This window comes from Melospiza georgiana, chromosome 1, assembly GCF_028018845.1.
Source record: "Melospiza georgiana isolate bMelGeo1 chromosome 1, bMelGeo1.pri, whole genome shotgun sequence".
NCBI classification, from domain to species: domain Eukaryota; kingdom Metazoa; phylum Chordata; class Aves; order Passeriformes; family Passerellidae; genus Melospiza; species Melospiza georgiana.
This window is the reverse complement of record NC_080430.1, coordinates 19093422-19112843: the sequence shown is the minus strand read 5'-3', so window position 1 is coordinate 19112843 and position 19422 is coordinate 19093422. Positions and strand designations below refer to the sequence as shown.

Here is a 19422-nt window from a genome sequence, read left to right as displayed (position 1 = left end):
GTAACAAACATTGAAATTAAGACCTAAGATTTCTTTTACGTCTAATTACAATTAACCAAAGTGCATAAAATTATTTTTCATAAGCTAAGATAATCAAAGGCTAATAAAATTTATCACTGTCAAATTGATTTACCAACAAATGCCCTAAAGGTGAAGTGTATGGCAGGAAATGCACCCATCTCTACATACCCTAAAGATAAAATTTTCTGTAGAATTTCACACTGGTGCATGTATACAAAACATAAAATATTGTGTTCTGCTGCATATATGTTTAATTTAATAATGTTTAATTTGATAATTTAATGTTAAACAGTGCTACATTAAATGATGCTGCATGTATGTTTAGTGTCAGAATATTTTAATGCTTTGATCATGTTTCACTCAAAAGTGTGTAGGAGAGAAGTCCTAACATGGCAGTATTACCATATTATGCAGTACTAATAATGATACTGGTATATTTCACGTGCAACTAAATGACTTTCTCCAAAAAGAAAACCATGTTTTAAAGCCCAGTCATTTCACTGTCAGTAGAGTAACTGTAATAGTTTAACAAAGGCTTCTGCCATCAGATAAAGTAAAAATTCACTGATACATAAGAAAATGCAAAGGCTTTAGAAAAATAATTACATGTAGCTGGCCAACAGATCTGCCTTTTTAAACACTGTTTCTGTTGTCACACAAACGAACAACACCTCTGACATTCACCAAGAATGACATTCACGGAGAAGGGGTTTTATTGTTTCAAAATGAGTTCATCACTCCCCTGTAGAGTGCAGGACCTTATTCCTGCTCTTGCTGGCTCCCCTCCCTGCACACACACCAGGAATGATTACACCACCTTTGAGAGGAGCAGTAAGAGCCAGGTACAGCTGCCTTCACTGCACAGAGCAGGAGCCTGCAGCTGGCTCTCCTCTCAGTGGTACCAACCCTGCCCCAAGGCATTCAGGTGCAGGGAAGGGATTCCCACCCAAGTGCCAGCATGAGGCTCCAGTGGCTTCTGCCCAGTGCAGGGCCCTGAGCCAGCTCCGAGCCTATCCCATTCTGCCCATCGCCTCACGCAATTCAAACCAAGTATCAACATTTAAAGTACAAAGATTCCAAAAGTAGCAACTCCCACCCTTTCCTCGGCTGTGCAGCTGCAAGTAAGGCTCGAGTTACCTTACAGCAGAACCAATACAACAGGGAGAGCAGCTCCTATCACACTTACTGAAGACCTGTATTAGAAACATGCTACAACAACGCCTTACAGGCCACCCTCCATTTACGTGCTCAGCTGAGAGATTATCATTACACTGTGCAATAAACGTGATCAATACAGGGCTTTGCAAGCAGTGAGACCATACAGCTCTGCTCTACAGGTTATTTCTAAACTCTGCATATTATTTACAGAAAATTCTCCAGAAGTAAACACTGTTTAATCCACCACATTTCTATTAATTCGAGTAAAAAATCAGTATCACTCATACATCCACATTGAGCAAGAAAAATAAGACATTGTCTATTTACAAAATAAGTTAGTGACAACTAAATCAATCTAAGACAGAACAATCTGCTGCTGCTTTAACTTTTCTTTTAATCACTGATGCACTAATTAACAATATTTGAGTAAGTTAGTCACGTCTGTAATGTATGCAAGGCTTAAGCCATAGTTTTTGCAAGCTACTGCATCACAGTTTCGTGCAGAAAGCTTCTATTACAGCTGCAAGGAAATTCCTACAAGTTCCATGATGGAACTAAGTTTCAGAGAAACAACAATCTGAAGTGCATGCAAACAATGCTACTAACAAAAAGTTGGGAAGATCTGGGGGTTTGGTGGCCTGAAATCGTTTAGCTAACATTTTTAAAACTTTTGTTAAGTGTAACTTCACAATTAAATTCTCTTTAGAAGGATGCAATAAAAAACCCCACAAATTTCCAAAAGTGCTTCCATGAAGTACATTTTCATGACACTTGAAAAGGGGATTATCAAAAAAGTAGATAATCTGTACTATAAACCCTGGACTCCTGCCAAGACATCTACAAAGCCAAAATCCCTTCAAGAAATGTCTCATAAAACCCCGTTTAAAGACTTGTAAGCTGAAAGATGATCTACTAAAACACCAACCCAAAAGCAAAAGTCTTTCAGTGTATCAGTTTCTCTGATAATCATTGGTTGAAACTCCTATTTGTTTAAAAACAGGAAAAAAAGTTCAAATGAATCTTCCAGAAAGTAAATTAGCCCCAGGTTTCCAGTTCTTTATCCTACCCTTCAGGTACTGCTGGAACAGCTCCTGAACCAGCAAGGACAACTAGCATTTATTAAAAAATATTTAAAAGCTTCCACTATTACATCTGAAAGAAAAAAAAAACAAAAACCTATTAACTAAGCAACAGAAAACAATGCTGAAGACAGCATACAAAGGAAATAATCCCTAAATATCAGGCAACAAGCCTTTTACTGATACAGGGAGGTATTACTGACATTTGAATAAATGGCCAATATTTTTTAATCACAGTTTTTAAAAATTGACAACTGAGCAAAAAAGCTGATATGGCTGTTAAGTATTTTTTAAAATTGCTTGAAATAACAGCTAACTTTCAAAGTTTTCAAGTACTAATTTTAAAGGAGAAAAAACTATGTCATGCAAAAACACCATTTTGCCATTTAAGCCATATACAATGTTTAATTAAACAATTACATAGATTTTACTAACTGAAATTATGCAAAAGAATAATCTGAAGTGTTACAACTAAGTCAAATAGAGCTTGAATATAACACTGGTATGAATGCTTTACTTAAAAACCTGTGTAATTTAACTCACCTCTGCCTCCTTTCCTCATCCTTTAAAACCTCATAGATGGCCACCAACTAAAACAAACACCACACCAAAAAAGAAAACACAGAAAGATTTTACTTTATGACTGAATTTATAAATTTTGAGCAGTAGTATCATTTTTACATTTGCCAACAAATGGTCTTGGCTAGTTTTCACTTTTCCCTACACCACTAAGAGACAAACTCAGTGTGCAAAAGTATATTCATATACAAATGTCATCAGACAGAAACAAGCAACTCTTATACAAGACTTTCTCCCCATCCTCACATCTGTCAAACTAAGCCTTGTCTCAGTTAGAAGATCCTGAAGATCTTACTAAAATCAAGTAAACTGAGTTCAGCCCGAGGTATATTTTTAAAGGTAGAGCTAATTACAAAGTCATGTTATTTCACTCCACAAATATTCAAAAATAACTGAAATTAATTATTTTCATTAAATTATGCCTATCTAGGATCTGTGTTGAGAACTGATCAGAAATTTTCCCCACTGCTTTTGGAAGTGTAAAACATATTTACCTCCTAAGTGCATAAGCATTATGTTCAAATTATTTTTAATATATAGGTAAATATGAAATACAAGTTATTGAACAAGTTAATTCCAAAAAAGTGTACTTGGTTTTAGTCTAGCTACATCAGCAAAACTGTAATTCAATATTTAACTTACTAATTTCAAAGGTGCACCACTGTTCTTACTAAAACAACATTGACATAAAAATTCTATTTTCCCCTAAAAGTTTCATTGCCACACACTTACTTGCCTAAACTGTATTTCTGCATTTTCATCTTTATTCTTGTCTGGGTGCAGAATCAGAGAAAGCTTTCGATACGCTTTCCGAATGTCTGCAGATGAAGCATCCTGAAAAGGAGGAAAACAAAGCAAATTGTGAGAAAACAATTCCCTGAACTTTTTGAAGATCTGTAGGCAGCCAACCAAGTGTAGGAATTAAGGCAATGTAATTTGAGACATCTAACAACCAAACCTGCAACCAGCCCAGCCTAAATGACTTAACAGCCATTCAGTCCAATTCATCTTTCATCTTAACTCCTTTCATTACCATACATCCATTACAACGACATTTGCCAATACTTGCAAACACTTCCTTGCTTAAAACCTAGCCCGGGCACCTTCTGCACCATTTAAAAGTTCAACTGAAAACTGAAAATTATTGCATCTGCATATCTTCAAGACAGACATAATTTCAGCAAATTATCATGCTCAATTTCCCAAACTCAGGACTTGCTAGGAACTCTTCCCTTATTAATATTTACACGCAATTCACTCCTAATAGGACTTCCATTCAACTTCAGCTTCACCATGTCTGAAGAATTGTATTTTTCTAAAGTAGCTTTAAATTGCAGTCTTGGAGCTATACTGTAGCACTGACATCAATCTATACCTTAACCATTATAAGAATTGCACGCATTTTGGGAGAAAAAATGAAATTAAACACAAAATGATGTACCCACTAAGCGCACAAACGCAAATTTCTGAATAATGACTGCTATTTAGTACATGCTGCAAAGATATCCAGAAATGAAGATACCAAGAGCTGTATTCTATGTCATATAGGTGTAATCCTCACCAGAAGATACACAAAGCACAACATTTAAACAGAACTACTTGCATTTTACTGCTAACATGTCCAAGGCAACAGTTTAGAAATCAACTGCTTATCTGACAATTTTTATTTCTTGATTTTATATATACTATTCCTAAGTATTTTCTCTTTTATTCCTAAGTATATTCTCTCTCTCAAAATTACAGTATAAACAGGGATTAAAAATCCAGACCTGAATTAGCCACAGAACAAAGTAAAATAAGATAATAATTAATTCAATACTGTAATTAGTCTGCTAGGCTTTTTATTATATATCATTACTTTAATTTTGGTTTTTATAACATCAGGCTATTAAAATGCTGTGTACAAGTTTGGGCCCAGAGTGAATAATAGAAAAAGACTGAACTAGGGGAGGGAGAAAAGCAGGGGAAAATGCAGAATTTGTGAAAATACAGCACAGAAAATATCTTCAAGGAAGTTCATATTTTCCCCTAATAAAAGACCAAAGTTTCCATAGTCTCTTCTCTGTCAAAGGAAAATGTTTTTACTACTGAAAGAAGATTTCTCCTGAAAATACCACACATCCATTTTTAATTTTTTCCATTTTCAACATCTACTTCCAAGGCATGTGCACACTGAAGCAGAATTCCTCTGCTCAAAAAGCAACTTGCTCCCAGCTTGATTACTGCCAATGAGTTGTTTCATATTGCCATTGTTTCACAGGTTTATTTTTAACTCTCAGCTAAAGGGAAGGAAGAGACAGTGACTAAATATCTATTCTAAGCTCAAAGAAATATTAAATTCTTGGGATGTGGACTTAATAGAATTATATGAAATACATGGGAAAATGAGATGCAAAAATATCTTTTATAAATTAGAGATTGAGACTATGATAACCTTGACAAATGAGTATCTCTAGATTTGTATTTTGGATAAACTACAACTTATTCCTTCTCTACCACACATTTAGATATGCTGGGTACTATTTTTGGAGCACCCATGATTAACAACTCATGATTATGCTTTATCAGTTAAAAACCTAATAAAACATATTAAAGGCTGTTCTGCAATATTCTTCCAATTACTTCAAACAACAAACAAGCAAAAAAGAAGTTACAGTGTTTTCAGTTGTATCTGAAGAATTGAAATTTTAGTTTTATTTGGGAGCACTTTGTGTAAGAGATCAAGACAAAAGGTATTTTATCTGTTCAATGCTTAAGCAAAGGATCCCAAGACAACTCTGAAATTATAAAGTTGTTTAAATATTTAGGTTGTTTCACCTTGAGAAGTTGAAATAAATGTATAAACTCACAAATTTAGAAACTTACAAAACCAGATGGTTCATCTTAGCTACCAGAAATAATGTAGAGATTGTTTTGTTTCCCCTCATCTACCAACCCAGTCAGCCACTTCATAAACAACATGGGCTTGTCTTCAAACAAAATATAATTATTTAAACACTACTTTAGCAAATAAAAAAACAGGAAATATTTTACTGGCCATGGTTTTATCTAAACCATGACAGTGATCTTTATCAACATATCAGTTTATTGTAATTAAGCCACTAAAAGGTTGAAGAGTGTATTACAATATCAACAAAAAATTAAATACTGGGATATTACTGTCAATTATTTCATTACACCTGGCACATATTAATTTCTAAAGCAGTAAGTCTGCCTGCTAACCCATTCCCCACAATACCCCCAAACACAACACAGAGGACCACTGTATATTTGAAATATTTTGCCAATTAATGCTACCTATAGGTACTGTTAGGCATCTTCAGGCAGAGCTCCCGATCCTCTAGAACCTGCCCTGAACAAAAGTCATTGGTTTCTGAGAAAAGACTCTCCTCTCTACAGAAGTTCCTTCCTACCAGTGTGTGACTCTAAATAAGCTAGAAAGAATGAGTCTTTCCAACCAATAAAGAAACACCTCCCACATTGATGTCAGCTGCTCTGAGAGACCTGACTCTGCTGGCCATCTTCAGTAACATTTCCATAAAAGTTCAAGCTTTTAGACACAGAGTTAGGAGTTGGTGTTTTCTGCAGACTAAGACGTTGTTTTACATATTACAACAGAAGTCCAGAGACTAGAGAAAGCCATGACCACACTAAGGTTTTGCTTGTTTAAATGAAACAACATGTTAGGTTGCTTTGTTTGCTAGAGAAATCTCAATCTCAGTTATCTAAGGAGGGAAAAGCAAAACCTGTAGAGGCACCTCAGTTAATAGCAGAAGGAGCTGATAATGCCACAGACAGCCAGTGCTGCTGATTCACTGATTTCTCCAACACTGCTTCAGGTTTGCAAGTTTTGCCACAATTGTTGGAAATAAGCCTGTCACACTGTCACCCTCAGGGGGATACAAACATCATGAGTACCACCTTATTTTCTGATAAATATCCTCCCAAAGCAATATTGTCCCATCATGGTTCCAAGGTTGAACATCTCTTTGTTTTGTGCTACAATTGGTTCTCAGAAATACAAAACTGCAAGTTTACACTTAGGTAGGCCATAGTATGGCTTCTTATGCATGGAAATATGCCAGTGTTCATTTTTTAATGCCCAACACTTCATCAAAAGAGTGTCCATGTGCCTAGTTACATGACCTCTAGGCAGAACTTAAAAGTTAAATCTTGTACATTTTTTTTTATAATCCCTTATATTTCAAACAAGTATGTTAGCACAGAAACAAAATTAACATTTAAATAAATCAACAGAATGTCAAAAGTCAAACACATTTCTTAAGGTTTCTGCTGGACTTTCACATTTTTGTCTAAAGGGCAATACATGTCAGATTCAAAGAGTGGGACAGAAGAAGAAACATTCTTCTCCCTGTTTATGATGTACTTTTGGCAGCTTGTTGAATTCTGACAATGAAAAACACATTACTAAATTTCATTTTAGTCAGCATCATGTCCAAATTCTCTAGTATTACCAAGGAAAGTTCTCTCATACTACAAATATATGAGTAGGAACACAGAAAGGAATTTTTCACAACAAAAAAATAAAATATATAAATGCATATTTGTCTTCCATTCTTTTAAAATTAAATTCCTGTTCAAGATGCACAAAGTTTTAAATCTGGTCTCCTCCTCTGTCTATACAAATTCAGAGTCCCACAGAGTTCATGTCCACCTTTACAATAAATCAAACAACTGGTGTAGTACACAATACAAGCATATTACTCCATTGCCTTCCTTTCCTAATGTAACTATGATTACTAATGAAGCTAAAAAAAAGCCTCATTGTGTTCCCAAGACAATTCTTGGTGAACACATAACATATCAGATATTGCCATAGGCAAACAGTGATTAGGTCAAGGGGAAAAAATAATCAATGTCTACATAGTTTTCACTTACCAACATACACAATTCAAAACCTAAATTGTTCCCTTGAGTGCAATGCAGTTATACAACAAGACTTAGTTACTCACAATTTAGCAACTGCTTCTAACGCACTAAATGTGCTCAATTCATCTTGGGTTTTAAATATGTCTGCCAATGTCTTCAAATAGGTGGCAGCATCTTTATTAGCAATGGAAGGCTCATGGTCCCAGAACCAACTATGCAGATAGAAATCACATTTCTATTCACTTGCAGTTTGTCCAATCACTACTTGATGGGTGAAAGGAAAATGACATCAGTATATCTATTTCATTGCACTGCTGCTGAATGACTGTGTAGAATTTTCCACAGCCATGTTACTGAAGCTATACGGCAAAAAGTGACAAGTGTATAGAGCACCAGCTGACTGTACTTCGAGTCTGAACTTGTTAGCAACATCAGTGCAGGCAAGCTTTCATGAGGCCTTTTTCAGCCTTCCCAAACTATAAATCAAACCTATGAAGCTTTGTTGTTTGGATTTTCTAATTTTTCTTTATTTTTTTAAATTCTAGAGCAATTCAAATGTATTGGGTTTCTTTGATAAAAATATTTCATTCAGTACTTCTGTGTAGAAGAGAGGGCATAAGTCACCACTTTCCTTCTGGTGAGCATCAGCCATACAAGCTGAAGCAGAACAGGAGGAAACAAAGTACGCTTTGTAAATTTACAATCACCTGTTTTTCAGCTATGACTTCAATCTGCAGGATGTACAGCCTGTCCCACAAAACTCACCAACATGCAGGCACAGATAACTGGACAGAAGCTACCACCATCTATTAAACATTGTGTCAGCACTGATACTATCTATTTGTTTGTGTTCATGTGAAGTCCACAGAAAACGAGTATCCCTAAGTGTCAGAGAACAAACAAACGTGACTGCAGGTCAAGGATGAAACACCCACTGTCCTCACTCCTTAAGCAGCCCCGAGGAACTCGGGTGGGTGATTGCCTCCTTAGTGCCTCATTAACAACGGAGACAGAACAGCGACAGCGGAGACTGCACAACCCCTCCCCAGGTAACTCTTAGGATGGAAACCATATAGCCAAGACCCCTTCTCCTCATTCCTTACCCCTCTTTGCTTTAGCACAGGCTGACACAGACCCTCAATACCACTCCCAGATTTACTTCACACATACTTACTGCAACCTGGTCTTAATTTAAGCTCCCGTGACCAGATTAGTTCCAAGAAGTACACCTGATTTTGCCAAGTCTGCATGTGGAAAAACATTTATGAGGGAAATAGAATCTTGTAGAAAATTCCAGAGGTGGGAAGGACCTGCTGGCAATCCTGAAGAATATAACTCTAGGAAAGGAAAACAAGTGTCTCCCAGAAGACCACGCATTATCTGTGAACTTTCATAGTTAATAGATACCAGCTGAGTTTTGGCTTAAATTTCTCGCTGCATAACCTTTGTTCAATTACTCTTTATTTTTACTGAGCTTCTTTCTAAGACACTCATCTTCTCCAAGGATGTAAAATGAGTAAAACTCAAATTTGCTGCTTGTCTACAGATGAATACTCGGAGCATACACAGGGAGGAGGAGAGATGTGCTCTGCTGCAAACCCAGCCATGTGTCTCACAACATTCCATTGATTTAAACTGAATGACAGCACAGCAGGGAAATAGATAGGAACTAAAAATAATGCTGAAAAGGTGTTTTAATGCTTTTTTATTCTGCTAAGTTTTTAAGCAATTCATGAAATGAAAATGAATACAAACCAGCACAATGTATTCCTGTAAGCTTCTGATAACTGGCACAATCCCTTCACTGGCATGTTTGTTTCCAGGGGAGTGTGTCAAATGAAAGAAGACTCTGTTTTCAGCCTAGCATGCCAAATGAATGAAAATTCTGCTGCCTCATGCTTGAGAAACCAAAAAAAGTGCTCTCCTCAGCATATGTGCACAATTGTATGGGCTTAGGTTTTCCTCACCAACTTGAACAACAGTATTTATATATAATTCTTTTCTTCCTTTCAACTATTTTACCTTCTGCATTTTTTTCAGAAACTGATTACTTAGGAAAAATTACACTGTCCAAGAGAACAGTGTCATGTACAACCATAAGTATATATTTTAATACAGACTTTGTCTCTGAGATGCAGAGAACACTCATCAACTCTCAACAGCTTTAGAATTATTCTTCAAATTCACAATGGACAGATGCTACCAAACAACAACTGAGGAAAACTCAAGCCAGTACTGACTAATAAAAAATTCTTCCTACTGCTGTATTTTATTTGCATTTAGTTTTTTATTCTGATAGCTCAAAATGAAGGAATTAGTAGATAATCTTTATTTATTTCACATTCTTTTCCAGGAACACTATTACATATTTATTTCTATTCTATTTGGTACATGAAATTATCGTTTACACAGTTACATGTATTACATATTTTTATAATATAGATAGTTGCATATATTTATATATACATGTGTGCATATACCTTATAGACTAAAGAAAGTTGTTTCTAGTGAGTTCTCTTAAAAATCTGCCTATTACATCTGAGATCTCCAACCTACAGCTCTCACATAAAAACATTACCTACAAAATTCCTGATTCTGCAACACTTTCAGAGGAACTAAGTTGCTCCAAAGAAAGACTATTGCTTTTACAGCCCAGGTTGGCAGGGAAAGCAAAATGTGGTGTCTCCTGCAGTGCATTTCATGCTCAATGCCTTTGCTCTCAGATAGCACAGCCCCTTGATTGACAAGAGGTGACACTGGACCCAAGGACAGCTGCATGCAGTCCCCATTCACCACTGTGGAGCATGAGCAAAGATTTTAGGGTGTTGCATCTGACAAGTTCCAACCCTTCCCATGATGTAATGCCAAAAATATGCAGCTATTTGACTGTTTATATAGTGCTCTTGGTACATTTCTGCTTCAGAACGTTTCCAGCTTCTTTTCTTAGGGTAAGGAATTAAAGAAAATTAGAAAATCAGCAAGGCTACATCCCTACCACAACTCTTCCTCCTTTTGCTATTCCTGTTCTCATTACACCCTTCCACTAGAACTGACCCATACACTCTGACACACCTAGACATCTTTTCAAAAAACTCTTCCCTGGTTTCAGTTCAAGGGTAGATTTTGCAGGGAGATTTCTAACAACTACAGACTAAGATCTTAATGACAACTAAATACCTATTTAAAAAATAAATAATAATCCCCCTAAAATTGTTTAAGCTTCGAATTACCGAGTTCCTGTGTCACCTAAACAGTGTTACTGTCACTTCTGTGTCTACAACTTCAATTGCTGAAACTTTTCATATTTTTATGAAAGGTGTTTATTACCTTCCTTCTGATGGCCAAAAAATGAAGAAAGAGCATTTGAGGGACAGGATATAGGAGGTATGAATGAAAACATAAAGCCATACAAGAAGCAAACAAAGCACAATTACCTTCAACACAAAAGTTTGCAAAAATATACCCATTATCTTATGCTTCAACAACACTCACAAGGTGAATAATCCCCACAGGCATTAATTTATAGAATAAACATTAACTATTTATTAGCAACTTCTTCAGCTGATCAGCAGTGAAGGACACCAATATATATGCCCATACACCCAGATACATCCATCATATACATTTTCACATATATACACATAGTTTAAAAACAAAGGTGTAAAAACCTTACGTCCAGCAGACCTTAATGTTTATACAATGCTCTAATTTATATTTGTAATTGCTGCTCAACTCCATGAAGCATTTTAAAAACAGAGTTAAATAAGTTTGGAAAGTATCGTGTGACCATTTTGCTACACTGAGTTTAGTAATGCTTTTAATGTACAACCTTATTTTAAACAAAAACATGGGTATCATACAGCTTTCTCTTGCAAGTGCAAAACAAAATGAAAAGAAAATAAAAATAAATCATACCTTAAATATTCAAAGGCCCTAACAGTAAAAAAATGAAAAGGTGTTTCAAAAAGGATTTTATGAAGCCTGTGTCCCAAGCTCACAGTCAGTATTTTAACTGGCAAGTTAATTACAGAATCATGATTGACCGGGTAGTTAACACTAACCCGAAAAACCTACACAATGCAGTCAAAGAGAACGGAGTTCTAGAGTTTTAAAAGATCTGGACAAATCGGAGAATTGCTGTTAAAAAATATGACATTATTTCCTGAATGAAAGACTAATGTTCTACATCTGGACAGAATTCATCAACGACAGAAACACAGGATAGAAGAAAGCAGTTAGGCAGAAATGATGAGTAAATCACAAGCTGAGGGTGAGTCAGAGGCACGATGCTGCCTTTCTGTGCTGCACAGCACTGTGACACGAGCAGTATGGCAACAAGCAGCCGTGCCATGTCACACAGCAATTGTAAGACCTCAGCAGATTGCTGCACCCAGTGCAAACAATACAATTAAAGACAGCCAGGAACACGTTCAGATGATAAACAAAGAAATCTTACTAATAAGAGGTCTAGAAGAATAGAACAGCGACTTGTTCAGAAAAGCCAAAAGAACAAGAGTGACTTAAGCTTACAGAAAAGGCAGCTGACACAAGGAAATAACATATTTAAATATGCAAAAGGTAGCTTTAAAGGAAAACTTTAATTATCGCTTTGTCTGATCTACCCGGGGCTAAGCACTATCACTCAGCTGGCAGCACAGGAAGATTCAAGTCAGGTACCAGGAAAACATCCCATAAGCTACACCAGCATATCACTGGAACAGACTGCTGAAGTCTCCTTCACAAGCAAGTCTTGCATGCATTTATCAGGCAGGACTTCCATTTAACCAGCTCTGTCACAGCAGGGTACAGTAGGTCACTAACAGTCTTATATTTTAGAATTTAAATACCCTTTTGATGATCAATTTAATAATTACACTGAAAATATTCCAACTGGATTTACTGCATCTGTTTATGTAGTTTAAAAGGTCCTAGCTGAAAGACAATATTCTTGTCACACTGAAGATGACAGATGTTCGTGCCGGAAGAGTCCATGAAATTTCACAGAACCTAAAAGGGCTTCGAAAGGAGTGGCAAATGAAAAGGGGCGGCAGGAAACACTTCTCAGCTATGAAAGCCCATGGGACCCCACTCCATGATTTGCACCACTAGGCATTAGGCTTATTTGTCCTGTTACACAGCAGCTGCTCCAAACTAAGAAAGCCATCCCGTAGCAGATGATCACAAGTAAGGCATCCATATCATTTGAGTTTAGAATACTTTTACATCCATTACCAGCTTTAACCTTGAAAGATGGCAATACAGAACACATATGATAAGCAAGATTCCTTGACAATGTCAGATGAAAATAATAAGGACTAAGCTGAACAAGAAAAACAAGAAATTTCCACAAGTAAAACTTTTTTTAAAAAAATTAATTTAACTGTGCCTTTAAAAATATTCTGTATCTGGGTTATTATAAATACATCCTTAAATGCTGCAACAAAACCACATAAATTAGGATAGGGTAGAGCTGCTGTAGTAAACCACATCCATGAAGAGCAGGCATAATTCATTCATTTAAGACAGAAAGCAGGAGCTTCTCTCTCCAAATATTTTATATGTTTACAATATATTTATATTTTTTTACTTAATACATTTCATATTTGCTTCCACCCTACTTTTCCTATAATATTACTGAAGGGCTCACTTTGCAGAAGCAATGCTATTTTTCTTAGGTTAAGGACACTTAGCAATAGCTCTGTCCACTGAACCTGAGCTGTGAGATCCAGGTGTACCTGAGTCCACAATTTTTCATCTGTTTGTTTATCATCCTAGAGTCTAAAAAAAGACATGAAGAATTTACTGAGATCAAGTAGTTTTTCATCTCATGGTGCAAAATCCACATTGTCCAGTTTGAATAAATTCTTAGCACCTTTTTCCAGAAAATAACCATTGTTAAATGAAAAAAAAAATAGAAAATACCATATCATGGGTGAGGTGGTTCTGTTTTCCATGAATAAAACCATATTTGGGGAATGCCACTCACCTACCACAATTGTTTCACTATTTATTTTTGGCATATAAAACAGAAAAGGTCTACAAATCCTGAGTTATGGGCCATTCATTTAAGATTTGGACTTGATCCTTGAGGGTCCCTTCCAACTCAGAATATTCTGTGATCTTAAAAAAACATCAAATGTAAGCAGTCATAAGGTAAAATATTTTTTCTCTTTTTTTTTTAACTTCAAACCCAACTGATCAGAAGTGGCAAAATGCTGCATATTTTTAATCAAAGATTAAAAATACTAATACTAATGCCACTGAAAGCCCTAAAAGACATTTCTAAAAAGGTATTGATTAATTCAAAAATTATTTCTCTGTGTATGTTTCTCAAGAACATTGTTTTAAATAGCTAGGTTTATAAAGAACTACCAGCAGCATTTGTCAAATTCTTTCCTTCTTTATTCAGAATACTTTCTACTGAGCTAGTTAGGATTTAGCCCTACCCGTCATGTAGGAGATCGTATAATGATCCCTTTATACTCATTAACTACCATTTTAATGAGCTATTACTACCTCGGGACTCAGAAGACCTCAGGGAGGTTGTAACATGCCACTACCTATATAGTAATTCACTGCTGAGTTAGTACATAGCCTCCTTGAAAGAATATAGGAATGCCCTCCATCACTGTCTTTAGCCCAGATGCCAGCATCAGCAGGATTTTTGCATGCAAGACACATCCCATCCTGAAACTTTTAACGCATCTCAGTTAAACTCCAATAAGCTTCACAGGTTACTCTAAGTGTAGCCCACCACGCTGCTAAATGTTTTCACCCTACTAAAAAAAGGAGCTGAAATCATAAACATTGTCTGATCACTTCAGCTCACAGTTTGATGGCATAAAATACTGCAAATCTGATCAAGGGCCAGGGTAGGAGGAAGGGGAAACGACCATCGCAAAGCGCTATTGGCAAAATCTGCCAGAATCTCTATGAGCCATAAATTAGGCAGCTGATGTCCAAAGGTACACAGATAAAGAAATCAAGTTCAGCATTAGAAATCATTAATTAAAATTCACACATAAAATTAATTTATAAGCAACTGAAGCCTAAATAATGTTAAAATTTAAAAATTGCGGACATATGTGAAAAGCCACATAAATGCAACGACTTACGACGGGACTGACTCGAAGACAGCCTTTCCCATTCAGTAGCAATTTTGTAAGGAAAACTGGTATTATGGTCTCTAAAAATGCTTATCTGACATTATTTCTACTGAGAATGAGCCAAATAATCCTTAAGGAAGATAATTACCTCTCAAGATTTATGGCAGCTGTGGGCAGATACTGTTACACACAGTGGCATGCTGTTCCCTGAATTGCCCTCTGTGTTTTTCAAATCAAAATGTTTTAACTGAACCACACAGGTCCAAGCAAGGGGCAGAAAGACCCCTTCTCTGCTTTTCATAAAGCCACTCCCTGCAAGCAGTTATTGCTCTTCTCTTCCAGTACTTTGGGGGCATTTTTGCATCAGGGAAGGAGGGGGGTAATTCATGCTGATTCATAAACTTCCTCCTCTTTTGGTCTGCAAGAGCCAAACCAGACACTGAAACACAGACAAGACAAGAGACAGAGCACAGGTCTGCACAGGGAAGAGAAGCAGAGAAGATGAGTGAAGGAAACACTTCTGATCTGCTTTAAGCACTCTTCAGTCATCTGAGGGCAACACCCAACAGCCTCGCCACTACAAAAGGCAGTGGGTATCAACCACATGGACGTGCCTGCTTCTCTCCTTATGCACAAAAATAATTCAGCAAAAACAAGCCTTTGTGCTGATAAACTGGATAGTTCATCACCACCCTCAGAGCACTGAGAAAGGCACAGTAACAGCCCATACTCAACGCTTACCCTGAAGTCATGACTGAAACAGATTGAGAAATGCTCCCTGCTTCCTGAGAGAAAAACAACTAAAGGAGCTAATGCAAGGTCAGTTTTTCAGCCACTGATATTCACAGGTAGCAGCTGTATGGATTGTATTTGCCTCACACCATGTGTCCTCCACCCATAGAGACCTGTCCTCAAAGCACGAAAGCAGAGTTGAAACTGAACTACTGAAGAAATCTCTGCTTCCTCCACTTCCATTTTCATTTTCCTGCCATCATAAGCAGAAGTAACAGATAAGAGGGATTTTCTTCTGACACCTGTATTTCAAGTATACCTCCTCAGGCTGGCAGGATTACAGAGCACAAAAGAGAGCCAACTGCAGGACCTACAAAGTTGGGTGAGCAGAGCTGGTAGCAATACAAACACTGCAAAAGGCAAAAAGAACAAAATAAAGAGGAAAAGTATGCCTTTTTCTATGCCTGTGGAAAAGAAGAATCAGCAGTTGAGTGAGCAGCAATAAAAACTTGGCACAGGTTGCATCCCATTAACTGTGCTACCAGAAATCTGTTTCAGCCAACTGACTGCAGAAGATAGTGGCTACTACCAATTCATTACTTGCCTCTCAACATGGGATTACAGGATTATCAGCATCAAAGATAACAGTGAAAGTTGGGAGATAAAACTCTGGTCCTGCTGCCTCAAGAAGAAACACTGGGAAATGTAGAATATTTCAAATGCATAAGATAAGATTTAAATGAAGCAAGGGTAAATCTTAACATGGGTTCTCATCCAAGTTTTCAAGTAACAAAGTCAAGACTAAAAGAAAAATCATCATACAAGTAAAAATATAATTAGTAGGTAACTTTTCACACAGGGGAAGAGGAAAAGACTGCAAGTACACAGTTCCTACACAGAAATAAGCATTCTGTTACTGACAATGCTGCAAGTAACAATAATATGCCAAAACTGCATTTCCCTCGGCGTCATAATCCCAGCCATGGAATCTAATACATGGAGAGGTTTTTTCCCCAACAGATGCAATTTCCTCTTCTCATAACTTGTCTTTTTTGGAAGGAAGGAAGAAAACCCAAGCACAAAACAGTGGTGGCAGAAATATTGCAAAACTAGCTCTGAAAAAAATCTGTCCCAGTAAGTACCACAGGACAACATAACAGAAATATTTACTTCAAAGTGAAGAAACCAGAAAGAAGGAAGAAAGTACTAAAATTAATCTGTTTCCTCATCTAGCTCCCCTCTTCCAATCAGTACCACACAGACCCTGAGCCAACTTTAAGCAGATGCCAGCAGTGGAAGCTGAATACCCTGTGGCAATGTCAACAAAGAGCAAACAGACCTAAAGGATAAAAATATTTGGTCAAATTCTGTTTTTGTTCTTTGAATCAAGAGAAAGTATGAAACTCTGTAAATAGCAAGAGAATGTATGGTTTAGAAAATTATGAGACTGCCAAAAGATAAGAGGTTAATTTGAATTTAATTCTGTCTAAAATGTAAACTTACCATTTAAAAATTAGTAGATAACAGAAATATGACAAAGATAATACATCCTACAAACAATAATGAATATTCCAAACAAGAACTCAGTGATTCCCTGAAAAGGAACTCCAATCTGTTGTTACTCCTGCCACTCTGTCTTTATGCCACACGCAGATGATGAGTGCTTACCCAGCGAGCAGCCATTCAGGATTTTTCTCCACGCATTTATTCATGTGTGGCCTCATCTGCTCGGAGCTGCATGCTGTTCAGACATGTTTGGAAGCTGTGGCTATTTGTTTTGAAGCCCATCTTGATGGCATCAGAGTTCATCAATATTATTCACCACTGTAGTCTCTTAAGAGACAAGTGGACATTACTTACCTTTTTTAATATATCATAAAATGAGGCACAGATTAAGGTAAAATCATCAGTAATCTCAGATACGATTTTTCCAAGTGCTCGGTATCAAACAACATTTCATACATTCAGGGCACAGACTTTAATCGACTTCAGCTGCAGCTGCAAACCCTCAGCATTTCTGCATATAAGGCCCTAGTACCTCAAATTATGCAACCAGAATTGCAGAGCACTCAAATCAATTAGTCACCACTTGGGAAAAGTTTCGTTTAAACGACTTGCCAAGCATCACATAGGAATTCTGTGGCAGAGAGAGGAACAGAATTCAATCCTCAAGGGCACTTTTCGTCTGACTAGCTTACCCATGAAACCATTTCCCCCCGCAATCTTCTCCCCCACTCTCTACATACCCTCAACATCTACAGGTTAAACAGTTTTTACAGACAACAGTCTCTTTCAATACATAAGCCTGAAGCTGCACTGGGGCCAGATCTCTCCCTGAGCCTGAATAAGTAAAGACCCTGTAGAATATAATGTAGTGAATTAAAAATCATCACAATGAACAAGCACAAAGAAACCAAATTAAGATTTGAAACATTCTGAAAACTGACATTCCCTAATTTTAGAGCGTGCAGCCCCAGAAATTTGTTCTTCGTTCTTTTAAAAGTGATATTAAGGTACCTGGCTGCAGTACAAAAAGACAGAGAAACGAGCAGATTCAGAAAGGAATAAAAATTTGCATATCCAATGCAGACCTGCTTTATAATACTAACTCACAAGCAGTGTTTTCCCTCCTCCCTTCAAATAAACCCCAGCTCTCTGAAGCATCATTTTGATTCTAACAGGCTCCACTAAACTGCAGAACAATCTGGCTAGTTAACAACTTGCCTATTTCAAATTACAGATCTTGACACAAACAGAACATAAATGGATTTTTCCTTATAAGTGGAGCATTTCTGTGAGATGTACAGTAGTACTGGTGTCTTCATAGACACAGAATATCATTGTAAAAGGCTTTGGAGAAACTGGCAAAGCAAGTGCATCAATTAGGAAAGGAGACTGCATGTATTTAAAGCAGATGAGCCTGGGTGCAGACGGGCAGGTCTGAAACACAGTGTCCATGCAACTGATGACTCTCTTACAGGAAAATGAACTTTTTGTCTCAAAAGACTCAGAAGTATTTACCAAGCACTTTCTGCAAGGCTTAGGTATTTTTATCACCTATGACAAAGCAGCCCAAGTCCCAGCACCTTCCAAAATCTCTCAAGTATAGTGAAAATAATGAGATTCTAAAAATAATAGCAGCCACATGAGAAAGTGGTAAAGTGTTTTAATTACTAATTCTCTTATGGTACAACAAAGTTCTTCCTTAATAATTCAACAGAAGTTCCCTACATGAGAGGGTACTCAGAAAAACAAATGGAGGTGTCTACTTTTAGATCACAAATAACTGCAACAATTTTTTAACCAAATTATTTGGAATCTTACTGAAATATAATTTGTGAGGTACATTTTCAGAAGTTATAAATAATCCAGAACCATTTTACTTATGTGAATGGCACTGTTGGCATGTATCAATACAAGACATACTTGCAATACTTTATATCACTTCTATCTCTATTTATCACATTAAATGTAAAACATTTGACTGAGAGTTGAAAAGCTTTATATACCCTGGAAGACAAATTCCATTAAGCTGAACAAATATGACTAATCCAAGCCTTTCCTTTAAAAAGTCACATGACTCTAAGTATTGTAGTAATATTTTTGATAAAATATTTCATGTATTTTATAATTGATGCAGTTTCCCTGCACTATATAAAAGAATAGCTTAAAATATAGAACCATACTATTCCCACATGGGGCAATCAAAACTTGTATGCAATTAAACCAACATTGTTTTAAATACTGAAATTCCAGCTACACAAGTTTTCAGGAATATTAGGACTCATGCATATACTTACATGGGAGTTAAATGGGAATTATGCTCCCAAACTGTCAAGCATGCAAAACTTTAATTC

At 36.7% G+C, this 19422-nt stretch overlaps 1 protein-coding gene across 1 annotated transcript in view; it reads right to left on the bottom strand.

Annotated features, from left to right (window-relative positions):
• The window catches only part of DNAJC1 (DnaJ heat shock protein family (Hsp40) member C1), a 108747-nt gene that overhangs the window by 66618 nt on the left and 22707 nt on the right, over window positions 1-19422 (bottom strand). The window contains exons 2-3 of the mRNA XM_058025348.1: window positions 3570-3671; window positions 2802-2848 (exon numbers count right to left, since the gene is read on the bottom strand). Coding sequence (XP_057881331.1) covers window positions 2802-2848; window positions 3570-3671 — 149 coding nt within the window. The remainder of the gene's footprint in view (window positions 1-2801; window positions 2849-3569; window positions 3672-19422) is intronic.